General features: G+C 46.8%; 1 protein-coding gene across 5 annotated transcripts in view; it reads right to left on the reverse strand.

The window, feature by feature from the left end:
• Window positions 1–24249, reverse strand: part of MYOCD (myocardin) — a 211914-nt gene that overhangs the window by 91233 nt on the left and 96432 nt on the right. For 4 of the 5 annotated variants that reach the window (XM_072351837.1, XM_072351831.1, XM_072351830.1 and 1 more), the window contains exon 2: window positions 5543–5772. In XM_072351837.1, the coding sequence (XP_072207938.1) occupies window positions 5543–5690 (148 nt within the window). In that variant the 5' untranslated portion in view covers window positions 5691–5772. Of the gene's footprint in view, window positions 1–5542; window positions 5773–24249 lie in introns of those variants that run through there. The other variant, XM_072351836.1, reaches the window with a different exon arrangement.

Below are 24249 nucleotides of genomic sequence, written 5' to 3' on the forward strand. Positions count from 1 at the left end.
ACCTCTGTGTCCAGTGGGTTTCAGGGCTGGAAGGTGAATGTGGGACTTCACACATGAGAAAAGAAGACTCAAGATGATTCTCAGCCTACCAGACACTTGGCTGCAGGATACAGAGGTGCACCTGTCTGTGGGGGGAGAGCTTTGGAGCCATGTCTGAAGCATCCCCATGTATTAGAAACTGGAAGAAAGCAGTTCTGCAGCAGAGCTCGCTTCCACCAGCCAATTCCTTTACCCTCACTGACTGCAGCTAGCAAGGGCCAGGAGCCAAGAGCAAAGCTGATCATGAGGTGTCAGGAAATGTTTGCCATGACTTTATCCTTAAAATGACCCCTTGTAGATATTTTGTTCAGCCAAAGAAGGTCCTACAAAGTCTCTGTGGGGCACAGAGCAACACAGACCCCCACGGAGGAGTGACATGTCCCTCAGTGAACTCCTGTTTAAGTGACACCTAAATTCCAGATGGCCAGCAAGGAACAGAGTGGGACAACGACTGACTGGGTCCACGGCAGGACCCTTCTCTTCTGCTGCTGCTTCAGTCACTCATCCAGACTGAGCACTTGGGAGACTTCTGAAGTGTGCCAGCAGGTGGGTCACACCTGCCTGCGTGAAAGAAAAAACAAACAGATTCTGGAAACAAATGAACCTCTCAGGGCTTAATAGAAGAGTGATGTGTGAGGTGTTTGTGTAAGTGAGATGCAGCTCCGAACTCTGTTAAGAAAACTGTGCTCTGCGACAAGTATGTTATGAATGATTTGTCCTGAAACCACGCCAACATGTAGGTGCTGCTATCACAACATTCGATGACTTGAACTCACTGTGAGCGTTCTTGCGATAAATCATGGAAAACCTTGCTTGTGCTATCTTTAGTGACTGCAGTGTTTCACAAGTCACTCACAGCTCTAAAAATACAGTTTATATCATTGGATTCCTGGAATTCTTTTAGTTCTTACATTCTGATTTAAGTGGCATTAGAGCTGGGCTGTGCAGTTCAAGGCTGCGGGCTGATATTTCGTTGTGGATTAGATATCACCTGGGTTCAATACAATGTTTGCAATATTTATTTGATTTGGATCCAAAGGTAATTTGGAAAATCTTCGTGTAGATACACCTCGTACCTGGCTATGTGGAACAAGGGCTAGATTTTGTTTGGGACTAGATAGTAATTTAATAACCTTTCCAATATAGAATTAAACTAAAACACATGCTCACCACAAGAGCTGAGAGGACTGCTTAGGGTTTTCTCCCCAAAACCCGCAGATCCCTTTCCTCTCTGGTCTACGCACTCTGATGTTGTGATGACTTCTGGGTCAGACATCTCTCCTTTATTTTTGCTTCACTTACATGTCCTTCATAATAGTTGTTGATTCGGGAACACCAAGAGCAAAAAAGTCTTGACCTCCCACTAGCCTTTCTGGATTTGATTACCAGCTCACGAATGGCTGATAGTTTGAGCAGAATTTAATGCTTTAATTTTCCCTGATAGGGACTACGAAGCACGTTACTTTTTTTCTTTTTCTTTTTAATCCCAACTGGCAGCTCAACAAAGCCCTGCAATAAAAAGCTCCATTTGTGTAATAAACTGTTGTACAATCTACTACTTATGAACACGGGCTCAGAAAATGTGCAACCTTTCTGCACATTACATTAAACACAAACCAGATGGGCACTTGAAAATCCTCCCCTTTGTTGCAAGGGGCTAAAGGAGCTGGTGGTCAGAGGGTCTACTTCACTATACAAATAAACAGAAGAGTTTAACTACATTATTTTCCAAAATCAGCAATGGGAAACCTATGTGGAAACATTATGAGCAGTTAGCAAATGCTGCTGAACTGGAGTAGGCACAAACTCTTCAGTTCTCTTAAACGCAACTGCCTAAATGGCAGTGGTAGGGTCCATCTCACACAGCTTTCCTGCTAGTGGCCTCTGGCCCCATGCCTACAGACCAGATACGCAGACTGCAGCCAAAGCTCTGACACTCAAACAAGGCTACACACTGTCACACTTGGAGAAACAAGTGGGCAAAATTAAACTCTTAAATGAATTAAACCCCAACACATCTCAGCCAGAGCTGGTCATGTAAAGTCCAACAGTCATTGGAGAGAAGTGGAAACCTCCAGCGGGGACTGAGTCCATTATGAGCAGGGTTTCAAAGGCAGAGAAACCTCATCAGATCAGACAGACTTCATATTTAGGTAACTCTCTAACTGAATTTTATCTCACACTTGGAGTCCTAGAGACTGGGAACAAGGGATTGCAGCACTGAACCGAGGACTTTGCTATATCTGGTTGTACCAGAAGATGCCCAACACCTCACACAAGTACTGAAACAGCTTTTGGGGAGCTCGATAGCAAGTAGCTCCTTCATGTCCTCTCATCCCTACTGATTACAAGAGGTACCAAAATTCTTTCCGAAATCTACCTGTCCAAATTGACACTGGCAGAGATACTTGGCTAAAGCAATTTGCAGGGCTTGTGTTCTCACTACTTTCCCTGGGGAGGTGTGCACATAGGAGATGCACAGTGTACAGATAGTTTTGATAGAAGCCAGTGAAGATGAGCAGAAAAAAGTGTTGTACAGGTGTTCCCATGGTAAGGATGCCACAAATAAAGAAGAGGTGTGCAGCATGGTGAGATGAGATGGGATGAGATTGGATTGGATGGAAAGCAGGATATTATCCTGAAGAAAATGACCCTGGGATCATTGATTCTTTAGAATGTTATCACTGGCCCTAGTGTCAAGACCCAAGAAGGTTAGGTGGGGTGGAAGGGAAAAGTAGCTTATAAATCATGAGGCTTAAAGTATTGTCAGAAACTCTTACCTCACCAGTGTGCAGCTCAGTTCATTACTGAGACTGGGTGGAACATTTGCTGAGGGTAAAGTTGCCTTGTTGAGCTCAAAATGACCTCTCTTGGCAAGGCAACGTGCAACAGCTCATAGTACTCAGCCAAGAAGCATACACAGTGGCTACGCTGGGAGGCCTAGTAGAGCTCATCTCTAAATCCAATATTATTAGTGACTTTCAGAAGGCCCACAGCCATGTTTTCCTTAGGCTCTTCCAAAACAGCTGTTCACAGCTCTGCTCAGTTCAGGCCAGCGTGGCCCAGAACTTAGGAGGAGAAGATGTCATTGAGCACTTAAACACCATGGCCTATGGGACTGGGCACAGTTTTAGTACGTCATGTCTGAAGGACAGCCTGACAATGTACCTTTCTATAGAGAAAGGACAGAGACTGGGAAGGCAGGTGTCAGGACTCCTGCTCGGTGTTTGTGTACCAGTATCCTCTGTTCTGAGCATATGTATCCAGTCCTGGGTTTTTGTAGGTCCTGCTGGATGGACTTTCTCCTTTCTCAAAGGTGATTTATTTTTACAAACTTAAATGAAATCTCCTTAGACATTTCTGAATAATACAAGAGTTAAAAAGACTATTTTCCTATTTAAAGATATTCTAGCTAGACTGTTTTCATTAAATCAAAGTTAAGTCAAATAAAGACTATGATTTGAAAGTTCAGACTCAGGCAGGAGCTCTGAAGAGCTGTGGCCCTGGGAGATGGGTGTCTGTCCAAGAGCACTGAACCCCACAGATCACCAGCTGGAGGGCTCCACTGGGAAGTGCATGGGACACCCAGTCTTCTCAGAGGTGATGAGATGAAACGCAGTAGGACTGATGGCTACAGGTGGTGTTTATATTCCCTTCCTTCCCATCATCCTCAGCCACTGTCCCGTTCAGTGGTATAGTCTTGGATGGTGGATCCCTGCTCCCTCCTGCTACTTTCTTCCATGCATTTATGGGTATGGAGGAGAATGGCAAATACACCTGCACAGATAACATTCAGGGGCTGGGAGACAAGCAGACAGAGACTTGTTCTTTTTCCCCTTAGCAATCCCACAGGTACTGACCTTCCCTCCTACAACAGGAGACAGGATGGAAATTCCCTGCTGTAACAACCCAATGAAGGGTACCAAGCTGACAAGGAGGCTCGGCCTCCAGGCTGTAAATCTGCTTCAGGACTCTGTGGTGGCTCCCAGGGCCAAGGCAGGTGACTGCTGCGTACCCTGCAGAGGATCACCCGCAGAGCTGGGGATGCCACCATTACTCATTTCCCTGCTGAATGCTGATTAGGTGGCTCCACAAGTCCAGCAGGAACTGTCCCATCAGGGAACATGACATCAAAGGCAGGCCTGGGCATCACACGAGATGTGCGACTCTTGGCAGGCCCACTTGTTCCTGAGATGATGTGAGATGAAAGGAGATGAACAGGGTCAGTAGGAAGAGCTAAGCTCTCACATTATCTGAGTCTGCTAGAGAAAGGGAAAAAACAGCAAAAAGAGGAAAGCTAAGGGCTGGAGGGATTCCCAGCCTGTGCAAACAACCCATGCAGGAATGGAGCCATGTCCTGGTGGACCACCAAGCTGATGGCCATGCAGGGCACGAGTCTCCAAGAAACAGGAATTGGAAAGCTGTAGAGCAAATATGAACTTTATGCATCACCAGGCAGTCTTAACTTTGTCCTTTCACTGGTCCACATCATTGTTGCCTTTGGTATCATGTTATCTTAAGAATACTTCGATATCTGAGACCGTAGGAAAGAAGTACACTCATTGGCGTAACTTAATCGGACTATGGGCAGAGTTTGGGCCTGATTTTCTGCTGTGTTATTCCAGCCTGACATTGCCATGATGTCATCATTTGGATTATTTCTGATTTATAGTGATGGAGAAAAATTGGGTCCTCTAAAATAATGCAAACAATCAAAGACACAAAGCAAAAATAGTGCCTTCAAGCTGCACTTTCACATTGCATGATATTTTGAACTCTTAATATTGAAAGCCTTAGAGTGCACAAAGAGGAATTGTCTTCATTTCTTATAATATACAGTTGTCTGAAAGAAATGGCAAACAGCTCATCAGCCTGAATATCCTTTGCATGGCTGAATTGTGTTGCTTTTCTTTTTCTATCAGTCTTCTTCCAACAGATCTCCTCTGAAACCTGAATCAACATCTGCCAATACGACTAATCTCTGGACACATGGCCAAGGAAACAAAAATGATCCTTGCAGAGGCCCAGGCCAAGTTCATTGATCTGAAGCAAATTTGCTGAACACGAGATTACTTGAAGCACTCAGTACTCTTTGAGAGCAGAACAAGTCTATCAGTATGTTTGCAACCAAAACCCTGCTCCACTGACCAACCTCACACCACACTTACTCCCCAACAAATTCCATTATTATCATCAGAACATCAGCCTCTTCCTAAGACCTTGAAATGCTACGTTTCAGCCTCAAATTACAGCAAGCACTTGGATGCAAAGAGCATGACAGCTACCACATGGCTGACCTCGGTACTTAAGCATGACAAGAAATATTAAGCTGAGGAGCCCCTTCCATTACATCCTAAAATGCTGCCGCCAGAAATACCTTCAAAAACACCACAGAAAAAATACTGATGAGCCACAACCCAGCATACACGAGAGGTGCCACTCAGCACTGATCCAGTTGTACATGCTCACTTTCCCCCTCTTGCTGCCACTGAGAGGCACTCACCATTCTTCCGCTCTGCAAAGGGGGGTGGCTGGAGCTTGGTGCCATCCCTCACTTCACCCACAGCCTTTTCTTTGGGTGCCTTCTCTTCCTCATTTCCACTTGGTGCACTTTTGTGGTCCGAGCGATCCTGTTTGATCACACCATTCATCACCGTGCCTGTACGGACCGGTCCAGATTCTGCCCGCTCCACTTTGGATGCTCAAATAGAGAACCAGACACCAAAGTGACCTCTGGAAGAGAAGAAGAGCAGGTAAGAATGAAACTCCCAATCAGCCCTCGGGAGAGTTAACGAAGACTGGTGTTTGTAAAGCAATCAGATCACAGACATGCGTTAGCAACATTTCAGAGGAAGGCTTCAGGATTTGCTTGATTCTGTCCACCGTGCCTGCTGGGTCTGCATCCTTGGCTGCTCTGCTGGATGAATTTCCAAGCATAAGCACCGGATATCTGCAGAAAGCCAGGGGTGTTGTGAAAAAACACAGTCATGGGGAATCCGCCTGAGAGAGCACTTGAACTGTTCGAAATGCAGAACAGATCTATAAATGGAGAACAACCTTTTTTTATGTAAGGCTCTGGTTAGCTGAGCAAACTGGGTGATGGAATTAGTGCACACAGCACAGAGAAGGCTGCTCATTGCATGGTACAGGCAGTGAAAGAGAAACAGCTAACAGCAGCTAGGCTTTATGTCAGAACACGTACCAACACCCTGCAAAGTGAAATATGCATGCAAAATTATTCTTTGAGTAACATACATAGTGCAGGTAAGGCCTTTATGAAGAATTTCACAAGATTAGGTAACAGTTGTTGAGAGTTCTTGAAGGACGAGAAGGTTTGTTTGTTTGTTTGCTACATTGCTCTGCTATGAGTTTTAATCAGGGTTTGTCAAAAATGCTTCAGGAAAACTCCCAGGAAATTCATGTTACACCACCACAAAACATAGAGAGAAGGAGGGAGCTTCACTTGGTGGCACTGATACCTCACTGGAGGGAAGGGACGGGTCCAGATCACGCCAAAAGTCTTTGTGGGGTGCATGGGAGGAGCTGCTGACACTAAGAGCAGCACAAAGCTTCAAGAATCGTTGAGAATCGACTGTTTTGACAAAAAAGAAAGAAAAAAAATAAAAGCCCATTCAGATGCTAAGTGAAAGTGAATGCCTGTAAAAATCAGCACCAGCTCCTAATGAGTCCCATCAGGAAAGAGCTGAGGAGAGCTAAAAAAGGTCATTTGCAGAGAACAAGAATAGAAAAGTGCAAGATTGATTCAGTGATAAAATCTGATTTAATACAAAAAAACTTACCAATTTACTGTATAAGGAAGTAAGAATAGTGTGTTGTATACGATACCATCTCCTCCACGCTACGTATGCCAGGACTTTCTCACACCCCTCTTCCTACCCTGCACCGCTCAGATTTTGCCATCTGCTTTCTCCTTCTATCCACCTCTCTGCCCTCCCCAGCCTGCCCTTACCTCTGCACTGGCCACATCCCATTGGCAGCAGGTCAGTCTGTGTCTCTCTGTCCTGCTTTGTGCTGCAGTTCATTGCCAGGTGAGACTGTCCAGACAGGCAGTGGGTGCCATGTCCTTGAAGACACTCAAGGTCAGGCTGGATGGGGCTCTGAGCCCTGATGGAGCTGTGGATGTCATTGCCAATTGCACTATTTGATCTGGTCCCTTCCAACTCAAATGATTCTATGAGTTCATGCAGTGCCCATGCAGTGTTTGGAGAGGAAGTCCTAGATGTGCCTGTGCCTCTTTACTGCTTTGCAGATGGGACATAAGCTGTCCCCATGTGCAGCCCCTGGGACTGACTGTATCCTTACCCAGCCCTGGTGGCTGGGCTCTGAAGTAAAATGCAGAACCTTGCTCAATCAGATTCCAGTTCTTACCTAAGCAAAACCCCTCACCAGTCCCTCCCTTCTTGTTCTTCCCACCACTGCCTTTCCCACTGGTCTTTGCAGCCCTTTCCCCATCTCCTACGCACAGTATTTTCTACCTAAGCTTGTCATGCTACATGCTACACATGGCCGTGCCCTGGAAACAGCCCTGCAGGCACCCAGACGGGCCATGGATTTGTTTCATACCAAATCCTTGAACTGATGTTCTCAGTTTCCAAGTCCAAGTGAGCATTTTTTAGCTCCCTTGGGCATCTCATGTTCTCCTGCCTAGTGGTGTGGTTGCTGTGCACTGCCCCATCCCCATTGCTGTACACCCATCACTGGCGGCTGTAGGGCTGTAGACCCACTTTGGCAGCATTATCTCCAAAGTTTTCCATTCAATTCATGACTAACGTGGAGCATGCAATAAATGTTTACATTACTACTTCAAAATGTACATTTTTTGACTTTTAGAAGTTGCTGATATAATGCATCTTTCCAGTGGAACAGTGGGTGATGACAGGACAATCCAGCAAACTGCATCTGCTTACAAAAATGAGACTTTGTTCAACTGAACACTAAATCTTTGATAAATTAGTCGGGGCTTTGGTGACGTACATGTTGAACCAATATGACAGTTTTATATGGATTATTATTATTAATGTTTTTGAAAAATAGAGAGCGTGAGCCAGACATCCAGTGCTGGAGCTGCAAGACCACCAGCAGAGGCAAGAGTCTTTCAGGAAGGCTTCTTCCAGGCACTGCGTACAATCGTTTTGCACTCAGAGCATATGCAACATTTTAATTTGCAGTGATTGTACCGAACTCCTTTCTGTCTGAGCCAGGAGGTCACGCTGCGGCCCCGGCCATGCGTGCTTTCACAACACACTCAAGTACCGCTGGTTCAATGGTGTTTTTTTGTTGTTGTTGTTTGGTGTGGTTTTTTTTTCATGAAGTCAAATCTGGCCTCAAAACATCCCACACTGTTCACTCACTTCAGCCTGAACTGACTGTATTTATAAAGCTTAAGCACACTTTTGAGCCTCAGAGCATATCTCCCATCGACCACTACTGCCAACACATAAATTGCAAGGCCATACACAGTACAGGCTGTCCCCCATCTCCTCCTGCCTATAAATATTAAATTCATAAAGCTGGACTACCCTGGTAGCTTGTGGGTGCTTGCTTCCACAACACTGGCTATCCCCTGAGGCTAGGTTTGTAAGGATCAGTTCTGCACAAGTCTGATGATACAAGAGGAGCAGCTGAGGGAACTAGGATTGTTCAGCCTGGAGGAGGTTTAGGGGAGACGTTATTTCTTTCTATGACTGCTTGAAAGGAGGTTGTGGAGAAGTGGGGAATGGCATCTTCTCTCAGGTTAACAGAGATAGGAAAAGAAGTGACGGCCTCAAGTTGTACTAAGGGAGGTTCAAATTGGATATTAGGAAAAAATTCTTATCAGATAGAGTGGCGAGGCATTGGAATGGGCTGCCATGGAGGTGGCTGTGTCACACTGTTCCTGGTGGTGTTCAAAGAACATGGAGATGTGGCAGTGAGGGACATGGTTTGGTAGACATGGTGGGGATGGGCTGATGGTCAGACTAGATGATCTTAGAGGTCTTTTCTAACCTCAATGGTTTTACAGTTCTTTGATTCTATGTGTGCACAGAAATAAAGGCTCAGATGGGGTTCAGGTTGTGACCATTTCCCGAGTACTTTGGCACTTAAATCTAGTGTCTCCTGAGAGCTACCCTTGTTGGGCTGGAAGGAGAACCATGAGCACATCCTGCATTGCCAGATCTTTTCCTGGGGTAGATCAGGCAGATCTGCAATGGCCAGACAGTTCATCTCCTGTGTGGCTTTTCCGGAAAACCCACAGACTCCCCATCAGATGCAACACGTGCACCTCACTGCCACTTCCTAGTGCTCTTTCTGCCAAAGCTGAGGGCATGGGAACACCACCCTTCAACATGAATGGAGAAGAGAGAGACAACATACCGGCCATGGCATCCCCAAGGCTGGAGATGGATGCTGAACTGAAGATTGAACCCTGCATCCCTTGGATACCTGTCTGCCCTGGATCAGTGACTTGCAAGGTGGCTGCAACACCCTTGGACACAGCCTTCTTCCCACTGTTGCAGCAGCAGGTAATGTGGTAACACACCCAGCCATGGTGCTCACCAGTTGTCCCATCTCCCCAGATGGTGCAGTGCCCACAGACACCAACAAGTGCCATTTGAATTCACCCAGCATTAGCTGGAGGAAGAACTCAAGCCCCCAGTCACCTATACAGGTAGCCTCAGGCTCTGCACATTGCTCTGGGTTTGTCAGAGCTGGAAAGGAGCTGTTTTCCCACAGTGCAAAACTTCCCGTGATTTTAATAATTTTTCCTTATCCCAAATGGGGATAAAATAAACATGAGGGGGAAAAAAATAAAGAAAAAGATAGAAAGATAGAAAGATGGAAGGAAGGATGGAAGGAAGGAAGGATGGAAGGAAGGAAGGAAGGAAGGAAGGAAGGAAGGAAGGAAGGAAGGAAGGAAGGAAGGAAGGAAGGAAGGAAGGAAGGAAGGAAGGAAGGAAGGAAGGAAGGAAGGAAGGAAGGAAGGGTGGGTAGCAGGTCAGTCCTGAATTTTCACAGTATAATTTTAGAATATTTTAATCTTTAAAAATGTTTAACCTCTTCTTAGTAAAATTAACAAAACCAATAAGATTAAAACTGGTTTTAAGAAGTGGGGGGGGGGGAAATGGAAGAAAAAGAGGAAGAAAAGAATGAGTCTCCTTAGAGTAGCATCTGTCACACCAACCATGCAGCACTCCAGGTGTGTTCTGTTGCTAAGCAGAACAATTTGGGACACTTCTGCCTTGCTGACAGTCCGGGTACAGATCCTACAGGGCACAGATGCTGTGGTAGCTGGACTGGTAGCATCTGCATAGGCATGAGACCCATATTTAGACACCTGGCTCCTGCCTGCAGCTTGCACAGGGTGAGGCACAACACCTGGAACAAACATTGCTTCTTGCCACCAGGAATGGCCCAATGAAAGGCACTGCCAGAAGGCCAGACCATCCCTTATGTCGCTGAGATGCAACATCCATGGCTTTGCTCAAGACGGACCTCTATGCCTAATCTTGTTCACTTTCCATCTTCTCATCTTTTTCCCTGTGTCACCTTCTGCATGCACCAAGACAGGGATAAGCAGAGCTTACATTTCCTCAGATACTGGATCCATCTAAATCCTCCCCTGCTTTCCTGTTTGCCCTGTCAGCTGTTGAAGTGGAAGTAAATGCATTTGTCTCTAATGCACGTGCAGTGCTTCTTAGGCAATCCTGACCCACCATAAAACTTTAAATACCCAAAGAGAAAAACCAGGAGAGAGATGTTCAGAGATGCAGTTCAGCCTTATCAAATTCTTCACGTGTTTGTTGTGGTGTGTTTGTATTCCTGGGCTTCTGCTTGCAGGAATGCTGCTGATAAAACCATCTCACTAAACATGGACGCTGTGTGTTCTAGCTGATGTTTACAGTGCTCAGACAGTAAGAGCAGCCCTGGATTCCTGCAGGCAGAAGTCCCATGGACATTTGCACTAATTTTGCCATGGATGCTGATCAAACACTGCTATGTACAAGTTCCAGCAGGACCCTGCCTGGTCTTCCTTCGAGCCATGTTTCATCTGGCAAAGCAGATGAGAACTCTGAGTGCTCACCCCACAATCAGAACAACAAGAGACCTTTGCTCCTCTGAGACCAGCCTGGGGCTGCGAGGGAATTTACCATAACCATGAGTTTGCTGTTTTCCTTGCAGATGATGTCCTCTTTGCACGATTCCCCTCACTGAACTCCCTCACGCCTGCTGAGGATGCAGAAAGCCCCATCCTGTAATGGAGCAGAGTGCAGTGGCACTGTGCGGAGCCCACAGGCTCTTTCCCACAGATCTGTGCATTCCTCCCGTGCCCCGGAGCAGTGACCTGCTCACCATCCCATCCTCCACACAGGGAGCTCTGCTCAGGAGGACTGCCTGGAAAGGCAGCCAGGAGACTTCCTCAGCAAATGGAAAACAAACCAAGGAAACCTGCCACCATCCTGGACACCCCCCCTCTCCACCAATGAGCTATTTTATGCTGCTTTTTGTGCAAGTCCCGCATGGAACCAATGCCAAGACTCCGTGAACAAAGCCGTGCGAACACGATGCCATAAAATCTTCACTCAAGGCAAATTCTCCCAGTGTTTGGTCACATTCTGATCCCCACGCTTAGCAAACTTTGCCAACTCTTCACACCCCCAGGGATTCTAGGGTAGTATCTCCTTCCCAGGCTCCACATTCCCAGTGCTGATATCTGCTACAAGATGCCCAAAGGCTATGGGGCCAGAGATGTCAGCAGTGAGTCCTGTGATGGAAGATGGCAGCTGTCTTTGTTCAAGACATCTCCTGGCCTTCAGCCTGTGGAGGATGATGATAGATATGGGCTGTTCTCAGGAGAACATCTCACCTCTGCCCTCAGCCCTATCCCCTCTAGCTATTTTCAAAAGGAGTGATTTCTCCTTCATTTTTCGTTGAATGGAGCTTTAAGTGGTGAAAAATGACAGAGGAAGTGGTGATTAGGAAACAGGTCATTAATCCAGATCCTCTCAGGACCCACATCTCCTTCAGCCGTGTAAACAAACTGAGAATATCTAGGACAAAACCAGGCAAAAATTAAATGCTTCTGCAATAACTGATCTCCAAGGCGGTCTGAACAGTGAACAGATCCATTGGTGCTAATTCATTGAGAAGGCGTTCCCTGATTGTGCATCCATTTTCATAGGACATTTCTGGAACCAAAAAGCCCATCCTAGGATGGACACTTCATATATAAAGCAATTTACTATACTGCAGTAGCACTCACAGTGACCTATTCATTTGGTGAGGGCACACCACGTGCCGCACTGCAAGTATTTTCATGATGTGGTCACAAAGAGAAAATGAGAAGAACCTTAAAAACGAGGCTGGATGACGGTGATTTGTCATAGCGTGATGTGATGACCGCTGGAAAGAAGTGAGGCTGCCAATGATGTAGTCACAGTGACATTTTAGCAACAGGTATCTCTCTGAAGGCCACCCTTTGGGGGGCTCTGACTGTCAGCAGGACATCCGAAGGTCTTTGAGTCTTCTGATCCACAGCAGTTTGGAACAAAGTCTTTCTTTGCTCTGAATGGCATTTATCACAGCCCTGGACACCCACACCCAGCATACAATTTCTCCCTGCATCGCTCAGAGATGGCACATTGCCCTCCTGATGTGGTTGGGAATGAAAACCTGAGCACTAGTCAACCACGCTGCACAGGAGAGCTGGGAGTTTGGAGGAATTTGGAGGAGCCATAAGAGTAAAATTCCATTTCTGGATGTCAAGGACAGAGAACATGTGTTCATGTTGACACAGCTGAACACTCAGCTCCTCAGCTCCTGCTCTTTTACAGACCTTACTCAGGTCTGGCCATGGCAATAGCTCTGACCAGGCATGGATGGCAGTTCCAGGGTTGGTTCTTTGGCCAAAGCTACAACACAGCTCCAGTAGTTCCCCGAAGTGCAGTGCAGTGAATGGAGAAGTTGTGGTGAAAGCTGAGCCACAAACAAAGTCATCACAGTCAGCCACAGCCTCTGCCTGACCATGGGGAGCCCCGGGCAAGGCACAGGGGTTAGCAGCCCTCATTGCATGTGTGCTGTACTTCTGCCCCTGCCTGGAGGTTAGCAGTACTTAAGGACTGCAGTTCATTTACTACCTGGCAGTTACCGCCAGTTCTTAGCACTGTTGATATATCCGGGGCTATTTCCCAGCGAAGTAGTCTGCTGGAAATACTACTGTATTTCTGGACAACACATGCACATAGTTCTGAGTTAGATAAAACTCCTCCTTATGAATCTGGTCCATGCTCATAGTTTTCAAAGCAATCTTGAAATAAACTTAAAAATCATAAAATAAGCAATTATATTCCAAGTATGCTAAAAAGCAGATATTCACCTCAAATTTGTTATTGCTGCTTGTTCTGTTTGTAAAAGCACTTTTAGGCTAATCTTATGAATTGTCCAGGTCTGAGTCACAAGTCCTGTATGCTGGGGCTGGTGATGTTGGGATCACACTGGGTGCAACCCACTGGGTGCAGAGACCTGCACACATGGGGTCAGCACCCTTCCCAAAAGCCTTCATTGGCTGAGTTGCCAAGTCACAGATCTGATGGTCACAGAATGATTATGTTTTATCTTTCAATGAAGTATGGAAAGTTCCTGAGGCCATCCCTTACAGCTTACCCATCCTGTTTTGAGTTTTGTGGGCACAAATGCTCAGAATCTAGGCTATGTTTTCACATAGCTAAGCATGCAGAAAAGAAAACACTGAAAAGAGCTATCCTGGACTCAGACACTCGCAGTCCTCATCAGAAAGCTGGTGGGGGCTCCTGCCAGGCTGCTTGGTCTATGAGGGACCCTGCAGCACCAAACTGAAATACCAGCTGAGGTCCCTCAGCCACATGGTCCAATGCAGAGCAGCTTCTGTCATTTGAATGTCTTCGGCTATTGTTGCACTATTTAATCCTGTCCTAATTTTGTGGCATCTGTGGTTTTTGTCTGATCTTCATCTCCTATTTTGTTGCATTTTAGGAACATAATAAAATCTTTCAAAAAGACTGAAAACACGGCAGAGATCTGAAATGGAAAACGAGTGCAAAGTGGGCCCATGCCTCTCTATTAGATGCCAGAAGGAAGGGAAGACATCAAACCCACAGTGACAAACACCATTAATAAAGTGATGAAGGCAGAGGTGCAACTGGAGGCAGAGGCAGCTCATGTGCCTGAGATGTCCCTTGGTCCAGCATGGGGGCCTTGCCAGCTGCAGTTGGCTCAGGGAGCATTCAGTGAGTGGGAAAGGCCACAGGCTGACTAGAAAGGCTTTGGGAAAGATCCCAGCCTGCTGGCAGAGGCCCCGTACCCAAGCAATATGTTCCCACTGCAACAGGCACTGACCTGAGCCTGAGCACACGGTGCTCGCTGGGTGGGTCAGGCCCAGATGGGCCCTGTGCATTGCCTCTATAACACTGTGGTTGTGGGCCTGAGCAGTGAACATGACTGATGATGGGGGTCACATCCAACTTTTGCTGTTCAGCCTTTAGACCTCCACTGCACACTGCAGCTTCATTCCAGAGCCATTGCATTCACAGAATCACAGAACTGTAGGGGTTGGAAGGGACCTCTAGAGATCATCGAGTCCAACCCCCCTGCCAAAGCAGGCTTCCATCCCATTCTCCATCAGAGTCACAAGTGGTCTCAGAAACAGCACGTAAATGTCCTTTGTGGTCATGGTTGGAATATAATAACCCTCAGGACGTCCTAGAGGCCCACAGGCTGTGCTAGAATGGCTGTGACTGCAGAAACCAATCTGGGCAGTAGGCACCAGGCCAGTGGCTCTAGCTAGAACCATGCTGTGAGGGTCATCTCTCCAGAGCCCTGTACTCCCCAGACACAGCTGTGGATCAGTGCTGAGCTCTGCAGAGATCTCCAGGGCTCATTTTCCTGAAAATGCATTTCTACAACTTCATATCACATGCAGTGTGACTGGAAACCATGAATGGAACATGGGTGGAGCTGACACAAACAGGAAATGGCTTTAGGACTTGTGTGAAGGACTGTTTCAGTCATTCCCTCTATAGGTTTTAAGCATCCATTATGACCTGGGCCCCAGGAAGCTGCCAGATTGAATGTGGCTATGTCTGGGATGGTCTTCATTCTCTTGGATTTACTCATTGCTGTATGGACCAAAAGGCTCAGGCCATGTCATCACAACCAGCCTAGGATTGCCAAGGAGAGGCCCTCTGAATCCCTATTCGGATTGGTAACTTTTTGTTACGAATGAGAACCATCTTGAGGTAAAAGAAGTATCCCATGATCTCGCAGCATGCTGCAGGACACACGGGTACCCATTTTGAATGGGGTGAACCCAAGATTGATGTCACTCAGCAGGAGGGTCACTCATTCACTGCAGTGAACGATTCCTAAAAACCTTCATGAGCTGAGGAAAGGCTGCACATCTAAGCTCTGAAGTAGATCCAAGTAGCTACAGGACAGATTGATAGATATGGAAGAGGGACACAGGACTAGGGAATCGGCATCATTCTTTGGCTCTGATCCTCAACAATAACCTCAGTGAACAAAGAAGGTTTCACAGCCCAGAAAGTCAGCCATGTCTTGGGCTGTGTCAAAAGAAGTGTGTTCAATAAGGTGAGGGCAGTGATCCTTCCCCTCAGCTGTGTGCTGTGAGACCTCACCTGGAGCATTGCATCCAGATGGGGAGTCCTCAGCACAGAAGAGACATGGACCTGCTGGAGTGCATCCAGAGCAGAGCTGTAAAAAGGTCCCAGGGATGGAACACCTCCCCTGTCAGGACAGGCTGAGAGAGCTGGGGCTGTCCAGACTGGAGAAGAAAAGGTCTGGGGAGACCTGAAAGTGGCCTATCAATATCTAAAGAGAAATGCTGCATGACTGCAGGTCTATGAACACATTACTGAAAATGCATGAGCAACACACCTTACCCAGGCACACAGGAGTGCTGTGACACAAGGGATGCAGTGTATTGGATTCAGCTCATATCTCTGGCCAAAACAGGACACTACAGGAAAAAAAACAACCAAGCTCCTTTCTGCATTCCAGAAGCCAGAGCTACACTAAGGGGAAAGAAAACTGGTGATTCAAACACAACTAAATAAAGCTCCTAAGTATGAGGATGATAAAATATAGAGCAATAGAGAGAATCAAGAATGGATAATCACCTCTGTTTAGCATTCTCCTGGAGATACAAGCAACTGAAATATTCTGGATTTAATTTTTCACTCCAGGATCATTCCTGTCATATCATAAAATCCCCTCCATTAGCTTATCAAGCTCCATCTAGAAACAATGTAGGCTTTTTGCCCCTACTTTCCAGTTTGGAAGGCTGTTCAAGAATGTCATTCTTTTATTAGCTAGAAAATTTAATCTATCCACCAGTCTAAATTTATTTTCAAAATCACTCAGACTCGAAGCACCATGCCAGTAACCAAAAAGGGCGATGTTTAGGTAAATACAGGTGGGGTTGTTGCAAGAGACCAGGCTTGGCATTAACTGGAGCTCCATGCCTAGTTGTCACTCTTATCACTCGTCCCTCTTTTTTCAGTGGCCATGACCTACAACTCCTTGAAACACCTGAAAATTCATTTCTCTGGCTGTGAGGTAAAGGATCAGAAAATACACAGTAAGAGTGTGCAGAACGTACAGACTCATTCATCATGAGTAAAACTGATGCCAGGAAAAAATGATTATCCCACAGCTGCACACAGATAAATACCAGTACTTCCATGCTGAATCCAGATTCCTTTTTGGATACCCTTTCTGAAGAAGCTGAGCCTAACTTGAAAAGGACACATGCACATCTACAAGACTAGATGCAGTGAAGTTTCCCCACTGATGGTTTTGACTCTATCCTGTCATTAGGACCTTTGGGAAGAGGTGTCTAGAGCTGAGAGAGGAAATCTCTCCGATTTCATCAAGTACCCCAGAAACATCACAAACAGTGGCACCTCTGGATGCAATGGTGAGGATGCACGTAGAGTACTGAGTTCTTTTCTGAGGCCCCAATACAAGGGAGACATAGACATACTGGTAAGAGTCCAAGAGTGAGCTACTGAGATGACAAAAGGACTGGAGCACCTCTGCTGTGATGAGAAACTAAGAGAGCTGGGACTTTCCAGCCTGGAGAAGAGAAAGCTTAGGGGGATGTTATCAATGCCTATAAATACCTAAAAGAAGATACAGCAAAGATGAGGACAGGCACATTTCAGAGGTGCCCAGTGCCAGAACAAGAGAGAATGGGCACAAACATAAGAAGTTCCATCTGAACATCAGGACTTGACTGTTCTGGTGACAGAGCAAAACAGAAAAGGTTGCCTAGAGAGGTTGTAGATTCTCCCTCATTTGATATCTTCAAAAGCCACCTGGGACAACTTCTAGGGCTCTAGATGGCCCTGCTTGGGTAAGGTTTGGACCAGATGACCTCCAGAAGTCCCTTACAATCTCAGCCTTTCTATGAAACATCAGACCCAGGTAAGACTGGATTTTCAGGACATTTTTCTGGCAAGTTTCCTCCCCAAAAGATTCTTTAAAAATCCAGCTGTTATAGGATACAAGTGTACAGAAATAATAAGCAAAGGGTAGGTTGGTTTTAATGAAGGCAGAAGACAGGAAATCATGCTGGTCAACACGGTTATACAGATAAGGCAACAGAAACAGAGATTTTCCTTGTAATGCCCAATTACTCAAAGCACTAAAAAAGAAACCTAACACTGGAGAGCTACAGAACGATATGCAGATATCGAGTGACTGAGTGATAAAAGGCAAATGCAAAGCAAAGTCCATGGGGAAGAACAATCCAGACAGAGTGGAAAAATTGATCAAAAGAGAAATAAAACTTCTCACGTAGTTTATAGTTAAACAGAAGAACTCTTTGCTGCACGATGCTGCACAGTATTTGATGTCTTCCATCACGGGTGTTAGGCCTGGTTAGAGAAGCCCCTGAGGAACAGATTATTAGAAAACAGTTTGTAGGAAGAAGGATCCTCAGGCATTCAGTAATCTCCTCAAGCTACATGCCCACCATTGGGGAACAGACTGACCCATCTTCTGACCACACTACATTCATTTTTATTCTCCCAGACAATGTCTTCCACGAATGAATGCGCTGCCATGACTGCCCTTCAAATTCAGTTCATGGCACAGTGGAGCACAGGCAGGAAAGAGATCCATGCATGGATCAGGCAAGGATGTAGATATGTGGCAAGGGCTCTCAGGGCCTGGCAGGGCAGGATGGGGATCAATGCGCCAGGCACAGCTAATGCTCCAAAGCTGTGAGGAGATCTCTGGCCCCACCACATCCCCTGGCTGCCAAACTCCCTTGCTGCCAAAATTCCTCAGAGCTACTTGCTAAATAATGGAATCTAAATTTCCGCCTTCTTGTGGCAAAGTTAAAAAAAAAACATTAAAATTAACCAAATTATACCCTGGTCTAAACAAAGGAGGGCTGGGGCTGCCAATTTCACAATTATCCCAAATGGCTCTTAATATGACACAGATAAATACTTTCCAATTACCCAATGGAACAAAGCTGCCCTGGGGGAAATGGAGAACAATATACTACGGGGGCCAGAGACCCAGGAGATTAAGGATTTACACTCTACTCATCCTGCTGTAATCCACAAACAGCAGGGGAGGACGCAGCAGATGAGAGCCCATCCTCACCCAAGCTGTGGTCTGGCTGGTTAGGGCCATTTCCCCAGCAGTACATGGACATGGGGACACCAGGGAATGAGTATGGAAGAGGACTCTGCAGCTTTTGATAAGAAAACTGGAGGTGGGCTAAAGGCTACCAGCTGGCTGCAAGGTGCTCTGCCACAGGATCTTCTAATGTACGGTGCTTTGCCACAAGGTGCTATGGCTCTCCAGCTCTGTCTGACACCTCTGTTCTGTGCAGCACATGAGGGAGTGCAGTGTGATCTCTGTCCTGGTGCACACAGAGAGTGAAGGAAGCAGCTTGGTGCTGTGACAAATGCTGCTGGCGTTCCACACATACATTATGAACATGCTCTGGGCTGCTCCTGGGTCTCCTCCTGCCCACAGAAGCCACACAGTGAGAAAACATGGGTTTTAAATCAGGAGGAGGTATCTCTAGAACTGGGAAGAGTGATGCTCATCCCCAGACTGCCTTGTGTGCTGAGAAGCATCCTTGAACAGCTCTTGGCACTGTTTGCTTGTTTTCTGGTCCTCACTGACAGTGAACTGTCTCTTGCAGTTTTTCTCTTTAAAGATGGTAGCTCACAGTCTTTCACCACCACTCTATGATTTCTTTACTCTGGTGGTACTTTCTGGCCTTGCCAGCATCTCTGCTCTCACAGCTTTCTCTGTTATAGAAGAGGTGTCCTGAGACTGAAGCTCACCTCAAAAGCAAGTATGTCTGGGAATATAGGAATATCACAGTCCCGTACTCTATATGCCTTGCTGGACTCCACAGAAACCAGGAACAAGCCTTACAAACAAATGATTTTGGTGAAAAATAAGTGTGGTCTTCCTTTGATGGACCAGATGCTGATCTGACTCCAAGGTTCCCTTAAGCCACCATTTTTCAGCTTTTCCATGAACCCAGGAGAGCTACACACAACTGTCTTTGCACCTGAACAGACTCTCCTGTGACACATCTCTCTCACACATGGTGGCAGGGCCTCATGGCCCAGTGGATGGGCTGAAAGCAGCATGGCTGTATTAAACACAGCTGTGCCCTGGTTGAAGGCCCTGAGCAGGGGGCCAGGCCCAAATGGGAGCTGGACCAGGGACAGCCAGAAGCAGCCCAGTGGGTGACATGCTATGAGTGAGACCAGTGGGCAGCTGAGCCCTGAGAACAGGAACAAAGCCCTTCTCTTTCCACAAAGGCACCAAGATCCACCTGTAACCTCAGGTAAGTCCCAAAGCCCTTCCCAGAGAGCCGAAGTGCAAAGTGCTACAACCATTAATGCACAGGGATGATGCAGAGGTCGGTTACCTTAGAAACACACTGAGGGGTAATTTTCTGATTCGTATCAGATCCAGAACCAATGCTTTAAAATTACATACAGGCTTGTTGTTTTGGTAGAGTAACCGAAAGCAGATGCTGGAAGGAGCGAGCAGCCAGCAAGAAGTGTAAGGACTCCCCGTGGGTGTGCACAGCACAGCACAGGGAAACAACCAGCCTGAGGAAGGATTTTCTTGCTACCTAAATGACTGCCAGGGCCCTGTCCTCTCCCACCTCTCCGTTCCTTCGTCCCCAGGGACAGAGCACACCACACAGGTGTTCTGCAGGCATTTCTTCCCCTGGCATGGCTGTTATTGGTGCTCCTGTGAACTCCCTGCGCAGGATGGATGTATGATATTCAACAACACATGCTGCCTGCCTGCTTGGGAAAGCTCTGCAAAGCAGCTCCACATACTTCTTGCGCTGCCAATTTGTGCCTGGCACATATGCTTGGCTCATCCTGCAGCCTATGCAGCTGAACCCCTGAGCCAGCTGAAGCCCCCTGCCTGCAGCATAGTCCTCCATGCCATACCAGCTCTGCACCAGCTCACCCAGGAGCTCTGCCCTGTGCTTGGGAAGCTGGTTTAGGCACAAGGATGCACAGCTCCTTCCCAAACAGCCCTGTCCTCTTGCTGTGCATACTTTCCTTTCCCAAGGACAATCCACATGTCACAACATGTCATGGTTAGGATGGACTTTCCCCAGTGCTAGCCTTACCCCACCTGCCTGCAGAGGCTGTGGTTACTGCACTGAGCCCATGCCATGGGATACGTACAAGAGCTGAGGGGTGCACAGGGACGACCAGCAGGCTGCCTGAAGGACCAGGAGCACTGTGACCAGGAGCACTCTGCATCACCCTGAATTCTTCTAAGCCAGAACCTCAGGCAGACCTTTGAAGTCCCCAGTCACTGATCTGCCTTATCGTGGATTTCTCTAATCTGATCACAGTTCTTAGGCAAGATATACACATCCCTGCTGACTGCAAGGCTCTCAGCAGCATGCTGCAGGGTGTAGCAGAGGAAGGGAGTGTGCTGGGAGAGGCTGCGGTGCTGGTGCAGCATTAGGGGGGTGGAGAGCTGAGTGAAGAAAGCAAACAATGAAGAAAAGAAGGAATGAATACATTGTTCTGGTCACTAAATCACAGCGTGCAGAAGCAGCTTTCGGGGATGCTTTCTTGTAAGTGAAGTATCTGCTTCCAGTGCCAGGTCAGTCTCTACAAGGCAGAGCTACCTGTGCTGCAGTAGGAGCTCCTTCCCATTACAGGCAGCTTTTGTGCCACCTCAGGCTGGTTTCAGACCTGAGCTGGGAAGGAGATGGTAAAGGACAAGGCTGAATCTGCCTAGTGGAAACTCCATTGATTACTTGGTGCCGTACCTTCCCGACATCATGAACACCTCAGCCCCAGGGGAAAATCTGGGTTCTATCAGCTCTTATAAGCAAGTGTTTCAAAAGGTTTACAGAAAAGTAAAGTAAACAGAACTCTGAGTAACAAAAGAGCCCCGTTTATGCATTCTTTGATTCACTGTAAAGGATGGTGTAAACTGACTTTTTAACCAAGCATTAGGCAAGATTTGGGCCCCCGCCATTATATAATAAACAGTGACATGGCTATATTAAAATATTTACTTAATGCACTGAAGTGACTTATAGTATGAGTGGCTACTCAATAGGATGGCCTAAGTGTTAAGGCGTCAGGTGCCATCGCCTGTATAAATATTCTGTGTGCACTTGTTTATAGGAAAACCCCATCTGGATTTGGCTAAAACAGCAGACACCCTGCTGACCCCAGTTTTTGCTATTGGAAAATATAACACAAGTGTTCACTCATCTAGAATAACAGCAGCGGTTAAGTGCCATCTGACAGACAGAAGGGTATTGGCTTTTCTCAATAGACAGCAGGCTTGGTGCTGTGAAGGGCTTCATGGCAACAGCTCCCCAAGATTTACAGCATCCTATGGACCAGAAGCTGAGGGCTCTGCCTCCCCTGTCACAGTCTTTGGCAGATAGGAGGCATCAAAAAGATTCAGATACCCCAAAACTTGCTGAAACAGAGGCAGGCTGTGCCACACTGTGAGGAAATAGGCAATCAGGTCCTCTGCCCCATCCACCTGGCTGCTGGGAAATATTAAGCAGAATCTGACTGTGATATTCACCCACGTGTATGTGCCCAATGGAAGAAGGGTCTGAGGCCGTGTAAAGCAAAAGAGCTATTCATTGTCTCTTCCCAGATTAGTGATCAACACCCTTCAGGAACCATGGAGGCTTCAAGGTTAGGGCAAGCCTCTGTTAACCAGTCCTGGATGTATATTTTTTGGAGCAGATTAGGCTTAAGCCAATTGTAACCAACCCTACAAGGAACAAAGGATGGAAAAGCAAGAGTAACTTCCTAGACAAACCCAGGTAGGGACTCTCCATCACTGCTCAACCCTGGTTCTTCTCAACAGCCGTGGTCTGATTTTTGTTCTGTATTTTGCAAGCTTGTCTGTCCGTGATATGTCTGCCTAGATGCCTGAGGTGGCTGGGCACCTCTGCACACAAAAAAGACCATGAGAAGGTCATACAGCCTGCAAATACTTAGAGTGCTTTCAGTAAAGTCATTGGAAGAGGTTATGTTTGTGGAACTGTAGCCTGGGTGGGAAATGCTCTCTGAGCTGTGCCTCCCAGCAGAGCATTTCATAGGCTTGATAGATGCAATTCAGTGTTTCACAAATATAGCTAGGAAAAGCAGAAATTTCAGCCAACAGAGCCACAATGACCAAACTCTGGAGGAGCAGTATGCCTGTAGCACTTTACCACCTCTGAGCTGGCAGTGGGAGCAGGCAGCGAGAGGACCCTGCCAGGGCTTTCCTCAGCTCTTTGCTGGTGGGCAAAGAACAGTGGGATGTAGGAATCCTGCAGGCTGGAAGGGAGAGGTCTCTGCTCCCAGCTCCTGTCTCTCCCAGCTTTTCTCACGTCTTGACTTCAGAGCCTATGACTGCCAATGCTGAAACTTCTGTCTCCACTTCGGCTCCCTGAGTAGTAACTGGTGTTCTGGTGACCTCTAGACATGTCTAGGCCAAACTTCTGCTCAAAGAAGGGCTAATATAAACATGAAATCAAGGCACGTCTTTGTATAGCTGGGTCCTGAACACCTGCAATGAAGGAAATGCCATGCAGGGATTCAGTTCTGACCTACTTCCCTTTTAAACCTCTTTGGGACACCCACTGCTCCCAGGTCAGCTGGGCCTGGCCTCTGCCATCAGCAAAGGCTCTTGCTGTTTCAGCTTTCAGTTCAAGCTACAAAGCCTTCCTGCCTTCAGCTCTCCACATGCTCTCAGAACTCTCAAATGGGATGCACAAGTGACTGGGGCTCTTGGTTTGAAAGCCTCATGCCAGCTGGGCTTTCCTCCTTCAAGCAGACATGAAGCTGCCAGACAGATGGCATTTCAGGTTGCCAAATAAAATCTACTAAGTTAGTGAAAGAATTTTCCATTGGAAGAGAGATCTAAAGGAAAATTTATGGCTCTCCACAGAGCTCTGTGTCCCATGGTCTGACTACGGGCAGTGGTGTGAGAACTCAACACAGGGATACACATCTCCTCCCCTTGGTCAGTCCTGCAGGAGGCAGCAGCTGGCTGAAGGAACCAACCTGAAGGTTCTGCATGACATTAGTAGTATCAAGAAACCCCCATTCTGATGTGACCTTGAGAGAAAGGTTCCCTTTGGCTAACAGGCTCTGGACAACAGGTTGACCTTGCTATCCTCCTGGGTTAGCACACCAGCAGCCCAGTACTTAAAGCATAATTGCTGACCCATCCTCAGCCATCTCCTAAGGAACTTTAGTTACCTCACTGCTTTCACAGTGGCTTTACATCAGTCTAACATCTATTCCTGCCATGCTATGAACTTCCTGCTCTTCCCAGTTTATGATCAGTCACCAAAGCAGTAAATAATCCTCCCTCTGCTGCACCATTCTGCTAATTGGCTGTGTTCTTCAGGAGCACCCCTTGTTTAATTCACTACAGACAGACACCAGATAATAACAACCACTGACCATGCTTACTACCTTGCATTGCACCCAGCCCTCACTGGAGCCATCTCTCCTCTACGAGTATATAATTATGGACAGTGATGGTAAAATATCTACAGTATTAAGTTATTTGACAGTTACTGTTTCTCTCCACTCGTAATACACATATGAGCACAAAAGAAGTGAACTGCTCAGACATGATGTTTTTTCTTGACAGATACATGTC

Source organism: Excalfactoria chinensis, chromosome 17 (assembly GCF_039878825.1).
Source record: "Excalfactoria chinensis isolate bCotChi1 chromosome 17, bCotChi1.hap2, whole genome shotgun sequence".
Lineage (NCBI taxonomy): Eukaryota > Metazoa > Chordata > Aves > Galliformes > Phasianidae > Excalfactoria > Excalfactoria chinensis.